Raw genomic sequence first — 21463 nt, 5'->3', positions numbered from 1 at the left:
GTCCTGCACTTGGGTCACAACAGCCCCATGCAGCGCTACAGACTGGGGGCGGAGTGGCTCGAAAGCTGCCTGGCAGAAAATGACCTGAGGGTGTTGGTGGACAGCCGGCTGAGCATGAGCCAGCAGTGTGCCCAGGCAGCCAAGAAGGCCAACAGCATCCTGGCCTGCATCAGGAATAGTGTGGTGAGCCGGACTAGGGAAGTCATCATCCCCCTGTACTCGGCACTGGTGAGGCCTCACCTCGAGTACTGTGTTCAGTTTTGGGCCCCTCACTACAAGAAGGACATTGAGGTGTTGGAGCGTGTCCAGAGAAGGGCTACAAAGCTGGTGAAGGGTCTGGAGGACAAACCTTATGAGGAACGACTGAGGGATCTGGGGTTGTTTAGCCTGGAGAAGAGGAGGCTGAGGGGAGACCTTATCACCCTCTACAACTACCTGAAAGGAGGTTTTAGAGAGATGGGAGCTGACCTCTTCTCCCTGGTGACAAGTGATAGGACCAGAGGAAATGGGTTCAAGTTATGTCAGGGCAGGTTTAGATTAGATGTTAGGAAGCATTTTTTCACTGAAAGGGTTATTAAACATTGGAATAGGCTGCCCAGAGAGGTGGTGGATTCACCATCCCTGGAGGTGTTTAAGAAAAGGGTAGATGAGGTGCTTAGGGACATGGTTTAGAAGTGGTGGTGTTTTTATCAGGGTAGGTTAACGTTTGGACTTGATGATCTTAAAGGTCCCTTCCAACCTCACTAATTCTATGATTCTATGATTCTATGATTACCCTAACACAGACAAGCCCATCACTAAACCATGTCCCTCAGCACTATCTCTACACAACCCTTAAACACCTCCAGGGATGAGGACTCCACCACCGCCCTGAGTAATGCATTCCAATGCCTGATGACCCTTTCAATAAAGAAATTATTCCTAATATCCAGTTGAAACTTTCCTTGGTGCAAATTGAACCATTTCCTCTTGTTCTAACACCTGTTACCTGACAGAACAGGTGGACCCCCACCTCTCTGCAACCTCCTTTCAGATCGTTTTAGAGAGCGATAAGGTCTCCCCTCACCCTCCTTTTCTCCAGGCTAAACAACCCCGGTTCCCTCAGCCACTCCTCATAAGACATGTGCTCCAGACCCCTCACCGGTTTCGATGCCCTTCTCCGGACATGCTCCAGTGCCTCAATGTCCTTCTTGTGGTGAGGGCCCAAAAACTGAACACAGTACTCAAGATGCGCCCTCCCCAGTGCCCAGTACAGGGGGAAAATCAGGACTACACTAGTCCTGATACAGGCCAGGATGATGGCCACCTGGGCACACTGCTGGCTCACGTTCAGCTACTGTCAACCAACAGAGGTCCCTCTCTGCTGAGCAGCTTTCCAGACACTCCTTCCCAAGCCTGTAGCATTGGCGGGGGTTGTTGTGGCCAAAGTGTGAGAGGTGGCGTTTGGCCTCATTGAAACTCCTACAGTCTGCCTTGGCCCATGGGTCCAGTCTGTCCGAATCCCTCTGCAGAGCCTCCCTACCCTCAGGCAGATCAACACTCCCCCCAGCTTGGTGTCATCCGCAAACTGACCGAGGGTGCGCTCCATCCCCTCATCCCGATCATTGATGAAGACGTTAAACAGGACTGGCCCCAGCACTGAGCCCTGGGGGACACCACTCCTGACCGCCCGCCAACTGCAATTAACTCCGTTTACCACCACTCTCTGGGCACGGCCTTCCAGCCAGTTTTTTACCCAGTAAAGCGTGTGCCCATCCGAGCCATGAGCAGCCAGTTTCTCCAGGAGAATGCTGTGGGAAACAGTGTCAAAGGCTTTACTAAAGTCCAGATAGACAACATCCACAGCTTTTCCCTCATCCACTGAGCGGGTGACCACGTTGTAGAAGGAGATCAGGTTAGTCAAGCAGGACCTGCCTTTCATAAATGCCTTTGATAATGTGGCACTGAGTTCCACCTGTCTGTATCAGATTTTATCCCACAGTGAGGGTCTGCAAAACTAGAAAGGGCTACTGCGAATGTGTCAAGAGAATTAGAAAAAGCCATTAATGAGGGCAGACAGTATGACAGCCTTAGAGGAAGAAATCAAATTATTATCAAAAATGGTAATATAGAAAGTCTTAGCTCTAGAGCACCCTTTAGAAGTACAGGACACAGTAGGTGCGTTCTTGAATAAGAGCTGCTGGGGTTTTTATGTCAGTCAAGACCACAAAAACAAAACTGAGAGAAACAAGAGAAAGACTCATTTAAAAATATTACACAAAATAGGGTAGGGATCTCCCCTAAATCTCTTTGGGTGGCTAACCTCTTGGCTCCCAGACTTAGGAACAGGACTGTGAACTGAAAGGATTTGGGTTGTTGTATTCACTCTCTTGTTTTGCTTTCTAATTAGATGGGTGTGTATTACCTTATGAACTTGATTTACGACTTAAATAATGAAGAGTATAGTGTGACCCTGACGGTGAAAGGAAAAGGAGGGACTGTTAGGAAAATCTCATTCCCGAACTATTGTAACAATTACTCTTTAGAGTACGAAATTGTATGAACTTTCTTAAGATATACAGCGTTTCTATTGCGTACTGCATAGCCATGGTTCAGTCAGCATGACTACAGGACCCAGCTCATTGTCGGGAGGAGAAGACAGCCCCCAGCCTGAAGAAGAAAGGATACTCCAGCACTGCCCGGATGACGCCAGCCTCCCAGCCCCTCTGACACCCCTGTGAAACCCTCCCCTGATCTGGCATCAGAGATAAGGAACTGCAGCGAGACCGACTCCAGGGACGTCTCCATTAGGAGAGCAGCAGGTGGATGATGATGCCACAGCATGAGAGTTGCTTTGCCAAACAGCAGCCTGCGTGTGCGTGTTACGTAGCGATCACTCAAATTGTGTTGTACCTGAATGCTCTAAAGGTATAAGAACCATGTGTGAAACTGCATTTGGGGTGTCCCAATTTGACTGGGACCACTCGTGCTCGTGAACAGAGAATCACTCGTGTAATTCCATACTTTGTGTCCCAGTCTCTCTCCTGGGACAGCATGGGCAGTTGGAAAGTTTTCATGATGTTATCCTCGAAGGCCGAGAATTGTCCCCAGGGGTGGCCCAGAAGGCATTTGACTGCCTTTATGGTGCTGTCCTCCCAGGCAATGATCGTTCAGGAAGGACTCTGACTGAAACCATGACTCGAATAAGACTGCCTCAAGAACATGAGAGTGATGTGCCATCCTCCCCTACGCAAGATGCTCCCCCTTTCGAGCCCAGTCGAAAGGAACAGGTGGTTTGCAAACTCTTTTGGGCAAGGATTTCAGATGCTTGTGCAATGCCTCACACAACTGTGGCCTGGGCACTCATAGACAACAGATACCTGATCATTTCCATAGTGTCAGTGTCAGTGTGTGTGCCTTCGGAAACCATGCATGTGCCAACAAGCAATGGGATTTGGGTGAGTGGCGTGTATGTACAGTGAATATGAACTACAAATTTATACCCTTGTGAAGGCAGGATTTAAAAAGTTTCAAGCAAAGTCCTTACTGTCAAAAATGCTGAGTTTATTTTTTCTAAGCTAAGAATAACCTAGACTTTCTTTGTTTTAAATAAATGCCCTCTGTCCCCCCTTTCACTCTTCCTTGCCCAGCAAGACTGCAACCTGCTGCCTCCTGTTCTGCGGGTCGTGAGCCATCCATTGCAGAACAGCCTTGAACACGGCCTCTTCTTTCCCACGGAGCTCCTCCTTCTGCAGAACGCACAGGAGGTCATTGACGGAGAGCTCCAGAAACTCTCTCGACACCCTGGTCACCCCCTCCAAGTGATGGAGGATGAAAGCATGGGCGTCTTCTCGCAGGTCAATAATAAAGTCAATAATAAAGGCAGTAGTAATACTCGGTGAATCTCCAGATGCCGACGCAGTTCTCCAAGCACAGCTGGGACTTTAAGAACTCGCAGCACAGTCTGACGATGCCCATGACGTTGAACTGGTCGGCCGCTATCAGCAAACGTTCAACGTTGTCGGCCGTGACCGGTACTGTGCCGGTGTAGGCGTACTTGATAATGAGCCGCATCATTTCAGGTGGAGTGCCGGGGATTTTATAGACATCGTTCCCAGCATTGCTCCAGTGGGTGGAAAACAAAGCCCTTTTCAGGGCTTTTTTCAAAGCAAAGCAGTGCTGGGGGAAAAGCATCTTTCTGCATTAAACCCGGACCCCGATATCCCCTGTGCCTCCTTCCTGGGGCACCAATTTGGGCACACGCAGTAGCCACGCTGGGAGGCTGTGGGGTTTATTAATTCATGTGTTACGAGCCGGTTGTTTTAACAAGGAGTCACCGCCTCCGGCTGTGCACAGAGAGCCACAGGGCCAGTGCCCTCCTTGCTTCAACAAGACCACCAGAGAATGGCGCTGTGTGGGGAAGGAACACCTCCCGCCTCACGGCAGACAAGCCCGGGTGGCCACGCTCCAGCCCTGCACCGCATCTGGGGGTTCGTCAGGCACCGCTTCCAGTGCTGCTGTGATATCTTGGGTTGGGGATGAATTCCAGTGTCCAAGGAGGCACCAGGACTATGGGGAAGCGCTGGAAAAGAGGTTCAGTGCCGAGGGAAGCGCTGGAGAGACACTAAGGCAGCGTGACACAGCCTGGGAAATGCTGTGTGTCCCCATCCCCTCTTGTTCCAAGCACTGACCTGAAGTATTGACTGCAGCTACAGAGGATGTTCTTGTGAGCACTGAACTCAATGCCACCCACGCTGAGAACCACATCGCAGAGTCTCTCCTCCAGGCAAAGTTCACTGAAGGCGGTGCAAAGCACAGCACTCATCTTCCTCTCCCTGGGTGAGGATGAGTGTCGCTGGGAGCCAAGCTATCGCCCACGTCACAGCCTGTGGCAGTGGAAAGTGCTTCTCCTGGAGGTGCTACAGCGCTTTGTCCGTGCCCTCACTCCAACACCGTCTCCCAACCCCTGCCTGTCTGGTGGCTCTGGAATGTGCCCCAAAGTGAAATCACAGGCGCAGGGGTGACCCGGGACCGGCTGTGAGCCCCTTTGCAGCTGGTGCTTTACCTCCATATTGATTCATGGATGGTGGCAAATGCTCTGTGGGGGTGGTTACAGCAGTGGGAGCAGAACAACTGGCAGTGCAGAGATAGACCCATCTGGGCTGCTGAACTGTGGCAAGACATTGCTGCCCGGATAGAGAATCTGGTTGTGAAAGTACATCATGTAGATGACCACGTACCCAAGGGTCAGGCCACTGAGGAACATCAAAACAACCAGCAGGTGGATCAGGCTGCTAAGATTGAAGTGGCTCAGGTGGACATGGACTGGCAACGTAAGGGTGAACTATTCATAGCTTGGTGGGCCCATGACGCCTCAAGCCATCAAGGAAGAGATGCGACATATAGATGGGCTTGTGACCAGGGGGTGGACTTGGCCACGTTCACTATTGCACAGGTTATCCACGAATGTGAAACATGTGCTGCAATTAAGAAAGCCAAGCTGTTAAAGCTTCTTTGATATGGAGGACGTTGGCTGAAATATCAATACGGGGAGGCCTGGCAGATTGGTTCTATCACACTCCCTCAAACACGCCAAGGCAAGCGCCACGTACTCAGAACGGTGGAAGCAAACACCGGATGGCTGGAAACACACCCTCTGCCCCATGCCACCGCCCTGAACAACTATCCTGGGCCTTGAAAAGCAAGTCTGATGGCGACCTGGCACCCCAGAGAGAATTGAGTCAGACAGTGGGACTCATTTCCAAACAGCCTCATAGACACCTGGGCCAAAGAGCATGGCATTGGGCGGGTGTATCACATCCCTTACCATGCACGAGCCTCTGGGAAAATGAAACAATACAACGGACTGCTATAAACTACGCTGAGAGCCATGGGTAGTGGGACCTTCAAAAGTCGGGATACACATTTGGCAAAGGCCACCTGGTTAGGTAACATTTGAGGATCTGAATATGTTTGGGAAGAGAGTCTGGGTTATTCCTGACACAAGGAAAGGAAAAACTATCTGTGGGACTGCTTTTTTTTAAGGCCCTGAGTGCACTTGGTGGGTGATGCAGGAGGATGGGGATGATCGATGTGTTCCTCAAGGGGATTTGATTTTGGTGAGAATGGCCAATGAATCAAATGATATGATATTTATTGCTAAATTACCACTATATGTCATCACTACTACAGTTGCTATATGCTCTATCTATGGCATTGCAGTGAAAGTGACCTAAATTAATGAAGAATGAACTTTGATGAAACTGAGCAAAGTGCAGAAGTGATGGAACCAGAAGTGGCTGCAGCAACTGGCACCCCGGAATTGTCTTGAGATCGACATCTTCAACCCACAGATGATGGGCATGGGCCATGCTGGCTACACCAGCTGCAAGCTCCAGATGCAGCACGCAACAAGTCAACACCACACACCACGTCTCCTGCCAGGAAAGACAGTTACAACAGATGGAGCCCAAAGTCATGGACTAAATGAACTCAAGGGACATTTCAGTGGGATGGCCCATGGACTAAGGGAATGATATCTGTGTGCATATATACATATATCAAAGACAGGAAAATGGTGGTGATTTATGGAAAAGTGTAAGACCTGGGCATGAGGTAGATGGTATAGAATAAGGGGCGGACGCTGTCCTGGTTTTGCCTGGGATAGAGTTAATATCCTTCCTGGTAGCTGCTGTGTTTTGGATTGACTATGAGAATAACATTGCTAACACATATTGTTTTAGTTGTTGCTGAGTGATGCTTATATTAAGTCACGGACTTTTTCAACGTCCCGTAGAGGGTGGGGGGGCACAGACAGGACAAGCTGGCCAAAGGAATGTTCCATCCCATAGACGTCATGCTCAGTATATAAATGGGAGTTGGCTTGGAGGAAGGAATCGGTGATCACTTCTTCGGACAGGCGGGGCAAATGATCATTGGGTGTTGACAGTAATATATTTTGCATCATTTTATTCTATATATACTTATTATTATTATTATTATTATTATTATTGTTGTTGTTGTTACTGCTACTGCTTTTATTTTCTGTTACTGTTCTATTAAAAAATATTTATCTCCGCCCATGTTTTGTTTCTCCCTCTTTTTGCCTTTTCTCGCTATTCTACTTGAGACATCCCGTTTCATTTAAGAGCTGTTACCTGACCGGCCAGATCTGACTCAGTGTTGTGCAAGGGTCAGACACAGTAGTATCAAGCCACAACACAAGTAGTATAAACCCAGAAAAATATCAATCAGCAGGGTTATGACAAGAGAAAAATTAGGCTCCTGATCTAAGATAAACTCTGGGCAATGTGCTGAGAAGGGGCGGCAGGTTATTGTCGGTGAAACAGCGTCCATTGGGCCAGTTTCCATAGGGCATCCTTGAGCTCCTGGTTCCTCATGCTGTAGATGAGGGGGTTCACTGCTGGAGGCACCACCGAGTACAGAAATGATACCACCAGGTCCAGGGATGGGGAGGAGATGGAGGGGGGCTTCAGGTAGGCAAACATACCAGTGCTGATAAAGAGGGAGACCACGGCCAGGTGAGGGAGGCACGTGGAAAAGGCTTTGTGCCGTCCCTGCTCCGAGGGGATCCTCAGCACCGCCCTCAAGATCTGCACATAAGACACCACAATGAAAACAGAACACCCAAAGGCTAAAAAGACACTAACCACCAGAAGCCCAACTTCCCTGAGGTAGGAGTGTGAGCAGGAGAGCTTGAGGATGTGGGGGATTTCACAGAAGAACTGGTCGACGGCATTGCCCTGGCAGAGGGGCAGTGAAAATGTATTGGCCGTGTGCAGGAGAGAATTGAGGAACCCACTGCCCCAGGCAGCTGCTGCCATGCGGACACAAGCTCTGCTGCCCAGGAGGGTCCCGTAGTGCAGAGGTTGGCAGATGGCAACGTAGCGGTCATAGGCCATGACGGTGAGAAGATAAAACTCTGCTGAAATGAAGAAGCCAAACAAAAAGACTTGAGCAGCACACCCTGCATAGGAGATGGCCCTGGTGTTCCAGAGGGAATTGGCCATGGCTTTGGGGAGAGTGGTGGAGATGCAACCCAGGTCCAGAACAGAGAGGTTGAGAAGGAAGAAGTACATGGGGGTGTGGAGGCGGTGGTCGCAGGCGATGGCGGTGATGATGAGGCCGTTTCCCAGGAGGGCAGCCAGGTAGATGACCAGGAAGAGCCCGAAGGTCAAGAGCTGCAGCTCCCGAGTGTTTGCACATGCCAGGAGGAGGAACTGTGTGATGGAGCTGCTGTTGGACATTTGCTGCTTCTGGGCAGGGGGACGTGGTCGAGGTCTGTTACCAGAGATTTCCCTAAGGAAAATGAAAGCCATTTCCCATAGACTTTACCCCTCCTGTAATACGCCCTTTTCCTTTTCCAGGAGACATTCCTCAGCTTCCTGACTCGAGCTCTGGTTTACTCTTGCTGATTGTGCTGTGAGGAGGGAAGAGTTCCTGGGAAGAGTGAGGACCGGGGTCCGTGCCGATGTTCTGCCTGTTCTGATGGAACCACCTACAATGCAGAAGGGCTTGTCAGCATCTGCACATGCACTGCTAAGGAACCAGGATGGCAGAAGGCAGTTGGAGAGGCTTTGGGTATTTTACAGCTCTCCCACCTCCCCTGAGCAGTGTTCTGGGATGTCAGAAACCCTCAGCATTTCTGCTGCACTCCAGGAGAACAGAGTGAGTGCTGTGAGACATGAGGATTGCCTGGGGCAGAGAGCAGAGTCAAGGGAGATGGTTTGTCCCTCCATCTTGCACTGTCATGAGATGGAGGGGGATTCCCCTCTTTTATTATGCAATCAGACAGTGCTGAGAGCAGAAGGATCCATCTCAGACTATGAAATGTCTCACCCTTTCTCAAGGTCTCAGCAGCCCACCTCTAGCCAAGGACACCCACGGCTCATTTCACCCACCCAACAGCATTTCCTCAGTCACAGAGTCTCTGTGTTTCTCTGTGGGGCTTTCCGATAACACAAAGGTGCTATGGGACAGGTTGGCATCCTGGAGGGCAGCTCACAGCTTCCATGGACACCCAAAGGACATACCCAATTTATGGGATCTCAGTGAGAGAAAATGGACTCCTTCCCCACCCACACAACCTGCACTGCCCACAGCCCCACAAGTCAGAAGAAAACTTTGACACTGGTTCCCATGGACACACCGGCAGGAGTGGATGAACAATATCAGTGTGGGACTCTGCAGCTGAAATTCCCATCCCACGGAGGCTGACAGCAATAAAAAGATAACTTTAAAGGAGACATGTGGACAAACCAGGAGAAATGCCGTGAGGGTCTGACTGGGAGAGGCACGGGGAGAGGCAGCCGGGCACTCAGGGCAGCATTACCCTCACCCTGCTGGGCACACCACCACCCAGACACTGATCATGCAGGACAGGTGCCCTCAGCCCCACCGCTGGGCAGCAGCAATGGGGCACATGGCAGGAGGGATGCCCTTCGCCTCTCCTGCTGCTCTGCCGAGCACAGAGCTGACTCCCACCCCAGAGCCCATGGCCGTGAGGGCTGAGGGCTGTGCTGGGTGGCTCAGGGAAGGCATCTGCACTGCAGGGGTGGCTGGAGGTGCCCCTATCTCCCCTGCAGCAGGGCTTCCAGGAGCAGCTCCCTCCTTCCCTGCCCATCTCCACTGCCTGGAGCTCTCCCTGCCAGCAGCTCTTTCCCTGCCCCCACGTCTCTTCCCTGCCAGTGCTCGCAGACCCCATGGCAGCCCCCGTGTGCCCAGCTCTGCCCTGCAGCCTCTGCGTGTGTGCAGGGGCTAAAGGGCAGGTGCCACAGACCCTGGTGAGACTGGAAAGGGGATGCTGCTGCTGTCTGTAGCCCCCAGAGCTGGAAACCGAAGACACAGACTCAGGAAAGCTCCTTATCTCTACATGAACCCTCCTTTATCTTTCATTTGAAAGTCCTCTTGGACATGTGCCACTGCCCACCCAGCCAACCAAGAGAAGAAACAGCAAAAGAAATTTACATTTATATTAAGGGAACTCCATCTTGAAAAGTCCCTCCAGGAATGACCAGAGGTCATCTGGAGGTGTAAAGAGCCCTGACCCACACAGCACCCTCTTCAAAGCAGAAGGACATTGCCCAGCCAGGGGTCACTCCTTCCACCCACAGCTTCTCCCCACAGAAACTACGTGGGAGCTCTCTGGGCAGGCGGAGAGCTGACCCTGGCAGGCGGCAGAGTCCCTGCCCTGGCACACAGCCCCCAGGGTGCAGCGACCCTGCTGGCAAGGAAAGCCCTGCCCACCCCTGCCTGCGCACCCACCTTCACAGCCCTTTGACCATTCCTGGGAGAAGGCAGCCGTCATGCCCTGTGCCTCTGATGGTGCAGCAGGGAAGCCCCAATCTAGAGAATGTCCTCTTCTTCCACAGCAGAGAAGTGTGAGCGTCCTCCTGAAAGATCCCACGGGCTGTGGGAGGTGCCAGCTTTTGGAGATCTCTCCAGCTACTGCAGCTGCTCTGCTTTGGGAAGAGTTCTTCCCCCACTCTCCGTCAGCATCCTCCCTCTCCAGACTGTCTTCAACCTCTCTCTGCCTCCCTGCTCTACCCTCGCTGCCTGCAGGCAGTGCCCTCAGCCCTGCGTCGCTGTGCAGAGGAGCTGCTCCTGGGCTGAGCTGTCTCTCTGCAGCGCTGCCCGCTTGCCAGGACCTCCCTCCGTCCCAGCAGCCCGGCCCAGCTCAGCAGCAGAGGACCTGCTGTGGCTTTCTCTGCCTCCTCCCCACACTGCCCCAATCCCTCGAGGTGTCCCTGCGCCTCCAGGGCTGACAGCTCCTCCAAGGCAGCGGGGTCTCTCCTGGGGAGCAGAGTTTGAAGCAGAATGAAGTCATCACTGACTGTCCCTCTCTGAACCCTGGACGGATCGATCCCTGTGGTGGGAATTGCTCTGCCAGGTTGTACGGACCTACAGGAGGTGTCCATGTTCCCCTCTGGAAACCCCCATTCCTGCCCCATTGCCAGGCAGGGCATGGAGGCAGTGACGGGCCAGGGATCGTTCCCACCGGTGCAGGGAAGGGATTGAGCCAAGTCAATGAGGCATCTCTGCTCTCAGCAGTGTTCCTGAGGTTGGAGAGACAGTCTGCTTCTCCAGTGCACCCCACAGACCCACCGGAGGGGGGATTCCTCTTGCCTCAGCTCAGCTGCCCAACATCATTGTGAGCTCCTTCTCTGAGCTGCCCTGTGAGCAATGGAGACAGAGGCCAGGAGGGAGCTTTTCCAATGCAAACACCGGGTGACATCTGAGGTGCCAGAGGTGGTTCAGGACACGTGCAGGGAACTGCATGCTCTAATGGAGCAATTGTGAGAGACAGGGCAGCATCTGGGGGCATTGTCTTGGATGCTGGTGGGGAATCCCTTTGGCCAACAGAAAACATAGAAGACCACAGAATCACAGAATCACAGAATGGTAGTTGTTGGAAGGAACCCTCGTAGATCGTCTAGTGCAACCCCCGTGCAACCCCCGTGCCAAAGTAGGGTCACCTAAAGCAGGTTGGACAGGAATGAAGCCGGGCAGCTTTTGAATATCTCCACAGAAGGAGACTACACGGCCTCTCTGGACAGCCTGTTCCAGTGCTTTGGTGCCCTCAAAGTAAAGACATTTTTCCTTGTGTTCAGATGGAATTTCCTGTGTTCCAGTTTGTGCCCGTTTCCCCTTGTCCTGTCAGTGGGCAGCACAGAAAGGAGTCTGCCCCCATCTTCTTGAAACCCTCCCTTTAGAAACTGATAAGCATTGAGGAGATCCCCTCTCAGCCTTCTCTTCTCCAGGCTAAACGTACCCACCTCTCTCAGCTGATTCTCATAAGAGAGGTGCTCCAGTCCCCTGAACATCTTTGTAGCCCTCTACTGGACTCTCTCCAGTAGTTCCCTGTGTTTCTTGCACTGGTGTACCTAGAACTGGCCACACTACTCCAGATTCGGCCTCAGCAGGGCAGAGCAGAGGGGAAGGATGACCTCCCTCCACCTGCTGCCCACGCTCTTTGGTAATGCACCCCAGGAGACCATAGGCCTTCTTGGCCAACAGGGCACATTGCTGGCTTATGGTCAACTTATTGTCCACCAGGAGTCCCAGGTCTCTCTCGGCAAAGCTGCTTTGCAGCAGGTGAACCCCCAACCTTTACTGGTGCATGGGGTTTTTCCTCCACAGGTGCAGGACCCTACACTTCCCCTCGCTGAACTTCATTATGTTCCTCTCCACCCAACTCTCCAGCCTTTCCAGGTCTCACTGACCGGCCTGCAATTTCCTGGGTCCTCCTTCTTGCCCTTTTTGAAGACTGGCGTGACTTTGGCTTTCCTCCAGTCCTCAGGCACCTCTCCTGTCCCCCTGACCTTTCAAAGATGGTGAAGAGCGCCTTCATAATAACATCTGTCAGGTCCCTCAACACTCCTGGGAGTGATCCATCAGGGCGGTGGGTGTCAAGTTTGCCTAAATGATCTCTAACCTGATCTTCCTCGACCAAGGGAAAGTCTTCATTTTCTCAGATTCTTTCTCTTCGCTCCTGGGTCTGGGATTGCTGAGGGCCGGCCTTACCAGTAAAGACTGAAGCAAAGAAGGTATCAGTAATTCTGCCTTCTCTGCATCTTCCGTCACCAGGGCACATACCTCATTCAGTAGCAGGCCCACATTTTCCCTGGTCTGCCTTTTACTACTGATGTACTTGGAGAAGCCCTTCTTATTGTCCTTGACATCCCTGGCCAGGTTTAATTCCAAGTGGGCTTCAGCCTTCCTCGTTGCATCCCTACGTACTCTCGCAATGTTTATATACTCCTCCTCTCCCTGAAAAAAGTGCCTCCCCAGCTCTCCTGTAGGCCCCCTTTAGGTACTGGAAGGGTCTATAACGTCTCCTTGAAGCCTTTTCTTATGCAGGCTGAACAACCCCAACTCTCTCAGCCTGTCTTCAGAAGAGAGGCGCTCCAGCCCTCTAATCATTTTTGTGAGCCTCCTCTGGACTCACTCCAACAGGTCCATGTCCTTTTTCTGTTGGAGGCTCCAGAGCTGGATGCAGTACTCCAGGTGGAGTCTCACAAGAGTAGAGTAGAGGGGAAGAATCACCTCCCTTGACCTGCTGGCCATGCTGCTTTTAATGAAGCTCAGGATGTGCTTGGCTTTCTGGGATGCAGGCACACATTTCTGGCTCATGTTGAGCTTATCCACCAACACCTCCAAGTCCTTCTCCTCAGGGCTTCTCTCTATCCATTCTGCACCCAGCCTGTATTTGTGCTTTGGTTGATTTCCTCTTGCAACTCTAAACTTCAAACATTTTTGGTGTTGTTATTCTCTTTGCTTGGTTTTGTCTTGTTTTAATAAGTGATTTCTCAGCGATTTTTTGTGCTCTGTTTGCAAAGGCAAGTGATCATAAAATTGGGGTGGGATGCAGTGAGAGGGACACGGGAGCGCAGTGCCAGTGTAGGTGCCTGGGACCTTCTGCTCAGGCTCCAGCTGCAGCTTCCCAGGGGCTCTGGTCTCCAGCAGCTCCTCTGGGACAGCGGCCAGGCCCAGGCAGGTGCTTCAGAGACACAGGGCCCTCTGGAGGCACCACTGGGTACTGATGGTCAGGCAGCAGAGCGCTGCCTGGAAGCCTGAGAAATATTAACATGCATATGAGCATGACCTCATCACCTTAACAAGTGAATACTTGTAATAAATATCAGTCTTTTCCCATAAGATCAAATGAGTTTATTTTATAGGAAGAGGAGAGCTATTGATCTTCCCCTGTACTTGCATTGTCAGGACTCCCTCTCTCAGGCTCCGCATTTAATCTTCCTCATCTTTCTCATATTTCCCAACTAAACTGAACATGTCTGAAGGCACCTTTCCAGCAGTGCATCTGCACAGAAGCACTTGCGATTGCTCTCTACATTTCCCTTCCCCTTCCTCTTTCACCATTCAGACACCTCTCAACAATCCAGTTGTGGCTTTGAGCTTCAGGCACTTAAAAGCTGGCCTATCTTTCAGTAGTCTAATTCTGTTATTACCAAACTCTTTAATTGTGCTTATTTTGTAATTCCCCATCTGTCTGAAACATGTATTGTATTTCTTCATCTGTGGAAATATCCAAACCCACCTAGACAAGCCCTGAAAAAGCTGATCTAGCTGAGCCTGTCTCAGCTGGAAGGCTGGACTAGGTGATATCTAGAGGTCTCTTCCAAACTCCATATTTCTGTGATTTTGTGAGTATAAAGGAGAGAAGTAAGATTGAAGGAAATTAACAACACGTAGCCTGTACCAGAAATAGGGTGAGATCCTGTGGAGAGGACCCATGCCGGGAAGGGTAAAAGTGTAAAGAGGAAGGAGATGCAGAGGTTCTGTGCTGACCATAACCCCCCATTCACCACCCCCACCCCCCACATGTCTCAGAGTCAGGGTGGGTAGAAGAATGGGGAATGATGGAGTAATCTGAGCCTGGGAAAAAGGAGTGGGGAAGGAGAATGGTCTTTAATATTTTATTATATTATATTTTATCACTATCAAAATCTATTTTAATTGGCAATGAATTAAACTGATCATCCCCAAGTCAACTCTTCTTTGCCCCTGACAGTAATTCGTAAGTCATCTCCTTGTCTTTATCTTGACTCGTGAGCTATTGCATCTTATTTTCTCCTTTTGTCCTTTTGAGTCTGGGGTGTGAAGGAGCAGCTGGGTGGGTGTCTGGCAGCTGGTCAAGGCTGACCCACCACAGGACCACCACATCAGGATGGCTGTGTCCAATCTGGGGCTCCCCAGCACAAGAAAGACCCTGACAGGAGGGAGCAAGTCCTGCAAAGGCCAGAAAGATGGGCGAGGCCTGGAGCACATTATATACAAGGAAAGGCTGAGAGAAATGTTTGTTTGTTGTTTTATCTTTCCAGAAATCTCTCAGAGCCATACACTGGAGCACAGACCCAGGCAACTTGGCGGAGTCTACAACAATGTAGATTTGCAATATCTCTCGAGACAAGGCCATGAGCACCTGATGGAGCCAGAGCTGTCTCACAACAGGCTTGGATGAGGGACCAGCAGTGGCAAGAGCTTCTGGGATTTGGTGTGTAATGAGTGTCAGTAGGAAACTGGTTTCCTTTTTATTAATAATTGCAGTGTATTTGGGTATCACGAAGCTGCAAAGGATGGGGATGACCATGAAGCAAAGGTCCCTCCTCAGAGCTGGGCTGTACGGCCAGAGATGGAAAGCCCGGTGTGTGGAGTGGTCAGAAAGAATGCCTCTCGTGCAGCTTCCCCGGGGTGTCCAGGGAACATGGCATAGACCGGGCCCCTCTCTTCTGCACCTTTGCTGACTTGTTTCCCTCACTGTGTCACCTGGCTCTGCCCTGTGGGCACCCTGTTAGGTGCCCTCCCCCTGCACACCCAACCAGCTGAGCTCTACATGGGTGTTTTCCTCTCCCAGACACTTTCCTGCCCAGACCAGCCCAGGAGAGAAGTCCAGCCTGGGCCGGCCCTACAGAAATCCCCACCACAGGGTGCTGCAGAGCTCTGGGCGCTCACCCCGCAGCCACAGCCCCTCTGAAGAGCACAGCAGGTCCCGGGGAGCAGAGAGAGGTGGTCTCAGCCTTCCTCATCAGCCCCAGGGCTGAGGGCCAGCCATAGCAGAAGAAGACAGAGGCCAGTGTCTCTCACTGTGCCCTGCATTTGTCTCCAAGAGACCCTTATCACCAACTGCTGGCAGCCCCGCTGAGCCAGCCCCTCTCCCCAGCACAAGACTCCTGACCCAGGGGCTCCTCAGGCTTCTCCTGCGGCCCCAGCAACAGTGCAAAATGCCCTGAGCTGCTGCGTACAGAAACAGGTCTCTTTTTTCATTTACCTCCCCTGTGGAAGCATGGAGTTGCTCCTTTGCTCGTGTCCAGGGGTGTCCCTGTCCCCAGAGACCCTTTTCCTGGGGGACTGCGTCCGTGTTGGCCTGGCTGGCCACTCCAGCTCCATCCCCACGGTCCCCACAAGACCCTGAGCTGGCAGTGCTCTTCTGCAGGGTGAGTGGGCTGCGGTGCCCAAAAGCCACAAGGAGACAGTCCCAGGCAGGTCCCTGTTGGTCATTCATCGAACTGGGTGCCCACACGTAAAGGCTCAGGACAGACCCATTCCCCAACACATCACCCCATGCCATCCACCCCTGAGGCCATGACGAACCCCAGCTCAGCAGCATGGTCTCATGGCTGCAATCTTCAGCCTATTCCTGACCTCAGCTTTGGAAGAAGAGCTCAAACTCCAGACACTGGGACTGAGAAAATCCACTTTTATTAGAAAGCTGTGGCATGGGAGAAAAACTCTACCATCATGAAAGACACACGTATAAAGCCTTTGAGTCAGACTGGTCAGGCTGGGTTCATGCCTCTGGAGAGGTGGAGTGGATGTAGACACTCCTGGGCAAACAGGACTATCACAGGTAAAATGCCCAAAGCACAGGAGGTTGCTGATAGGAATTCAAAATCACTTTTGAAGAGACATGGGCTGCTTATCACTGCTGAAAGACAAGTGATTGAAGAAGTTTCTTCAGTGCGTCATTGAGCTCCTGGTTCCTCATGCTGTAGATGAGGGGGTTCACTGCTGGAGGCACCACCAAATAGAGGAATGCCACCACTAGGTGCAGTAATGGGGAAGAGATGGAGGGGGGCTTCAGGTAGGCAAATGTAGCAGTGCTGATAAACATGGAGACCACAGCCAGGTGAGGGAGGCACGTGGAAAAGGCTTTGTGCCGTCCCTGCTCAGAGGGGATCCTCAGCACAGCCCTGAAGATTTGCATGTAGGACACCACAATGAAAACAAAACAGACTGAAGATAATGAAAAACCAAACACAAGCAGCCCAGCGTTCCGGAGGTTGGAATGTGAGCAGGAGAGCTTGAGGATGTGGGGGATTTCACAGAAGAACTGGTGCAGGGCATTGCCCTGGCAGAGGGGCAGTGAAAATGTATTTGCCGTGTGCAGGAGAGAATTGAGGAACCCACGGGCCCAGGCAGCTGCTACCATGCGGACACAAGCTCTGCTGCCCAGGAGGGTCCCGTAGTGCAGGGGTTGGCAGATGGCAATGTAGCGGTCATAAGCCATGATGGTGAGAAGGCAATACTCCCCTACAATCAAGAAGACAAAGAAAAAGAACTGGACAACACATCCCCAGTAGGAGATGGCCCTGGTGTCCCAGAGGGAATTGGCCATGGCTTTGGGGAGAGTGGTGGAGATGCAGCCCAGGTCAAGAACAGAGAGGTTGAGGAGAAAGAAGTACATGGGGGTGTGGAGGTGGTGGTCGCAGGTGATGGCGGTGATGATGAGGCCATTTCCCAGGAGGGCAGCCATGTAGATGCCCAGGAAGAGCCAGAAGGTCAAGAGCTGCAGCTCCTGTGTGTCTGCGAATGCCAGGAGGAGGAAGTGGGTGATGGAGCTGCTGTTGGGCATTTGCTGCCTCTGGGCATGTGGTCCTGTCCATAGAGGAAGGGTCAATGAAGAGTTAGGGGAGATTTTTTTGATGAAAATCAAAGCCTTTCCCCTTAGACCCTTGACGGCTATACACAAACCCCATTCCTTTTCCAGGTGACCTTCCTTCATCACTGGTCCTGCAGCTCTGGTTGGTGCTGGTTGAGTGTGCTGTGAGGAGCAGGGCCTCTGCCTGTTGGCTGCTGAGGAGTCAGCCCTGCCCTGCAGCAGTGGGTGTGTGGGCATGGTGGGGGCAGGAGCCAGTCCTGGCACTTGACTTAGAGGAACCTACTTCTAACGCAGAAGGGCTTTTCAGTGTCTGCACTCCCAGTGCTAAGGAACCAGGATGGTAGAATGCATGTTGCAAGGTTTGGGTATTTTACTGCTTCCCTCATCCCACATGGGGGGTGTTATTGGATGGCAGAAAGCCCCAGCATTTTTGCTGTGCTCAGGGAGAACAGAGCGAGTCCTGTGAGGCAAGAGGATTGCCTCTGGCTCAGTGCAGGGTGAGAGGAGCGTGTCTGCCTCTCCATCTTCTTCCCAGAGCCTTGGGCTTCCACCTTTCTCACATGGAGGTTGATCACACTCCCACCTTACCCTGGAAGTCAACCAGAAACTGGTGTCACCAGTGGTGACACTGGTCACTGCAGACCGCTAAATGTCTCACCCTTTCTCAAGGTCTCAGCCCCCCACTTCTAGCCAAGGACACACATGGATCATCTCACCAACTCAACAGCATTTCCTCCATCATAACATCTCAGTGCTTCTATCTGGGGCTTTCAGATAAAACAGAAGTGCTCTGAGGACAGGTTTGCATCCTGAGGGAAGGTCACAGCTTGGAAGGACACCTCAGGGAGGAAGCCTGTTGTCCTTATGATGATATATCATTAAGTAAGAGCCGGCTCATATCCCAGCCCTACAGACTGCATTGACCACATCTCCACGTGTGCCAGGAAATCTGGGACTTGTTCCCATAGACACAGCTGAGTGAAAGGACACACAAGATCAGTGTGTGTCCGCAGCGGAAACTCCACCTCCCCAGAGAGCCTGACAGCCAGAACAAGATAACAATAGCAATAGCACAGACCCGTAGAGGAAGAAGGAAAAGTAGAGGAAGAAGGAAAATCACAGTGAGCTTATAGAAGCCATGGGAGAGGCAGCCGGGCACTCAGGATAGCCTTACCCTTACCCAGCCGGGCACGTCACCTCCCGGACACCAGCACTGCCCGGCAGTCGCTCTCAGCCCCTGTGCTCTGCAGACGGCAACGGGCACACGGCTGGAGAGCTGCACCGCGCTCTGCTGGAGCTCTGGCTGCAGAGGAGGTGGTTCACGCCTTGGACCCCACAGCTCTGAGGGCAGAGGCTTTGCTGGGTGGGAGAGGAGGCAAGGGGGCTTGCTCAGAGGAAGGGGTCTGCACTGGAGGGGATCACATGGAGATTTCTGAATTCTCCCTCCCACCACCTTTCTGGTTTTAGTTTCCTCTCATTCCCTGATCATATCCCTGCTGCCTGGAGATTTTCCTCCTGAAAGGTGTTTCCCTGTCCCATGTCTTTTCCCTGTGAGTGCTCACAAATCCCATCCCAACATCTGTGCGCTCACCTGGGCTGGACAGAAACCTGCCTGTTTGCATGTTCCTCTTTGCAGGTGGAAAAGGGCAGGTCAGGACAACCCTGACAGGTCCAGCAGAGGGGATGTTGGTGCTGTCGTTAGGCAGAGGAGTGGCTGAAGGCACCTTAGGAGGCTTGTGGCAGATCTACTGACCTCTCAGAGTTGAATTTCAGGAGTCTCAGTGACTTGTTAAAACTTGAAAGCTCCTTTTCCAGGTACACTTTTCTCTTCCCCCATCCCCTTCCCAGAATAGGAAACTGAAAAGACAGACTCAGGAAAGCTCCTTATCTTCATAGTGATTCCTGCTTTGATCTTCTTTTTGAGACATTCCCTTGGAAATATCCTGGGGGTGATTTGCATCCTTGAGCAGCTCTGACCTGTGAGCAGCAACCCTCAAGAGCAGGAGGACGCTACCCTGCTGGGGGATGCTCCTTCCACCCACAGCTTCTCCCCACAGAAGCGCCGTGGGAGCTCCCCGGGCAGGCGGAGAGCTGACCCTGGCAGGTGGCAGAGTCCCTGCCCTGGCACACAGCCCCTGGGGTGCAGGGACCCTGCTGGCAAGGACAGCCCTGGGATACCACACAAGCACATCCACCTTTACACTCCTGCAGACATTAGGAGAATGTCACCTCCCTCAGCTGGGCAGAAGTACTTCTTTCATGCACTGTCATTTCTCCTATTAGGAAAGGATTTTTGCATTTGAGAATCACCTTTCCTGGTCCCATCGTTTGACGGGATACCCAGTCTGCTACTGGGAGGGATCTCCTTTACCCCTGCTGAGGGAAGGGATGCACATGAGTCAATAGGCGCATCTCATTTGTCCATTTGTAGTCCTGGGACCAGAAGGGCGCTCAGCTCCCTCCCACGCACAGCACAAACCCACAGGAGGTGGGATTCCTCTTGCCTCAGGTCTTCAGGTGTGCACAAAATCGACAGCTACACGTGAGCTCCTTGCCTCAGCTCCCTTGCCGGTTAATGGAGGTGGAGGGCAGGGTTGGGCTGTTCAGACACAACGCCTGGTGACATTTAAGGTGTCGGGGCTGGACGAAGATATGTGCAGGCAACTGCAAGCCCTACTGGAGCAGTTCATAGCGACAGGGCAACTTCTCTTAAAGGCTGCTGGGAATTTCCTTTGGCCAGCTGGAAGGAGAGCTGATGCCCAAATTATGGCCACTGAACGTATCCCCACTCATTATTTTCAGGGCAGCTTTTAGAGTTATTCGTTTGAACAACTGGAGTCATGTGCCACAGGGAGAGCTCTGGCTCTCTGTCTCTCTCTCCATCAGTTGTGTTCACCAGGTCTCCACTCACTAGATTGGCAGTTGCTTCATGCTCATCTCCACCTTGCCTGTCAAAACTAAATGCTCAATTTAATTTTTAAATGGAGGCCCACAGAGATAATTGAGATGCCAACTCTGGCAGGGACAGCACAGAACCAAGAGGAGAGCAATTCCCGTTGGTGGTGGGTGTGTGACAGACACCCCAGAAGGCATTGCAAGGAATGAGATTTGGAGCCTGCGTGCCATTGACTGATACCTTCAGTCAGAGGCATCCTTGTCAGACGCCATCAGTGAGGCAAGGCCTGTCCCTTCTCTACCCAATAGCTGAGGGCATTGCATGGACACAAAGCACATCACACCGGGGTCTTTGCTCACACCAATGATGACAGAGCCGAGGAACAGACAAATCATTTTCACGGTGTGCCTGGAGGCATCTTGTTTTCAAAGAAAGTATCCTCCAAGCACGGGAATGGTTCATGCCAAAACTCAACTGAAACTGAAAGGCAACTCAAAGGCAACAAGATGAGCTGTTTCTACTTCAGGAACAGCTAAAGAAGAATCAGAAATATTGTGGGACAACAGTTCAATTTAGTAAGAGTAGGTGCAGGTAGATCGAGATATTTGACATCCTCTTTGCCTCAGTTACCGCCAGCAAGGTCTCCCAGGCCTTTGTGCTTGGAGGCAGGTCTCTGGAGGAGAACAACCAGCGGTAGATGAGGATCAGGCCAGGGGTTGCTTGAGCAAACTGCACCCTTACCAGTCCATGGGACTGGAGGGTTTGCATCCAAAGGTTCTGAGAGAGTGTGAGCCTTACAAGAAACCAACCCTGCTCGATGTACAATGGTTCTTCTGGTCAGGAGGAGGGCTTAGGCTTTCCTGTGAGGAGTCTGTGCTCCACCCTTGTGCCACAGCTGAGCTGCTGCAGCCAAAACGTGCCCAGCCAGGAGGAGGTGGATGGCAGGCAGGAGGAGCTGAAGCCCTGCGGCTTGTCATACCACTGTGACGGGTTCTGACTCAACGAGATGTGGTGGGACAGCTTGCTCACGTGGGGCTCTGCAGGGGAGGAATACAGGCCCTGCTGGAGAGACTGGCAGGAAGGATGAGTACAGGGGATGTCCCCTGTGTTGAGGGGATGCCCTCTGTGATCCCCTCCCGTGGAGGAGGACAACCAGCAGTGGCTGGGGA

General features: G+C 52.1%; 1 protein-coding gene across 1 annotated transcript; it reads right to left on the bottom strand.

Annotated features, from left to right (window-relative positions):
- Nucleotides 1–7310: 7310 nt before the first annotated feature.
- LOC309685023 (olfactory receptor 14A16-like) lies at nt 7311–8246 on the bottom strand (the record flags this gene model as incomplete). Its single annotated transcript, XM_082500843.1, has 1 exon — nt 7311–8246. The coding sequence occupies one exon, from the start codon at nt 8244–8246 to the stop codon at nt 7311–7313; it is 936 nt and encodes a 311-aa protein (XP_082356969.1).
- Between the last annotated feature and the right edge of the window lie 13217 nt (nt 8247–21463).

Source organism: Vanellus vanellus (genome assembly GCF_965231255.1).
Source record: "Vanellus vanellus genome assembly, contig: HAP1_SCAFFOLD_125, whole genome shotgun sequence".
NCBI lineage: Eukaryota > Metazoa > Chordata > Aves > Charadriiformes > Charadriidae > Vanellus > Vanellus vanellus.
Note: the sequence above shows the minus strand (reverse complement) of the source record. Positions and strands in the feature narration are given on the sequence as shown.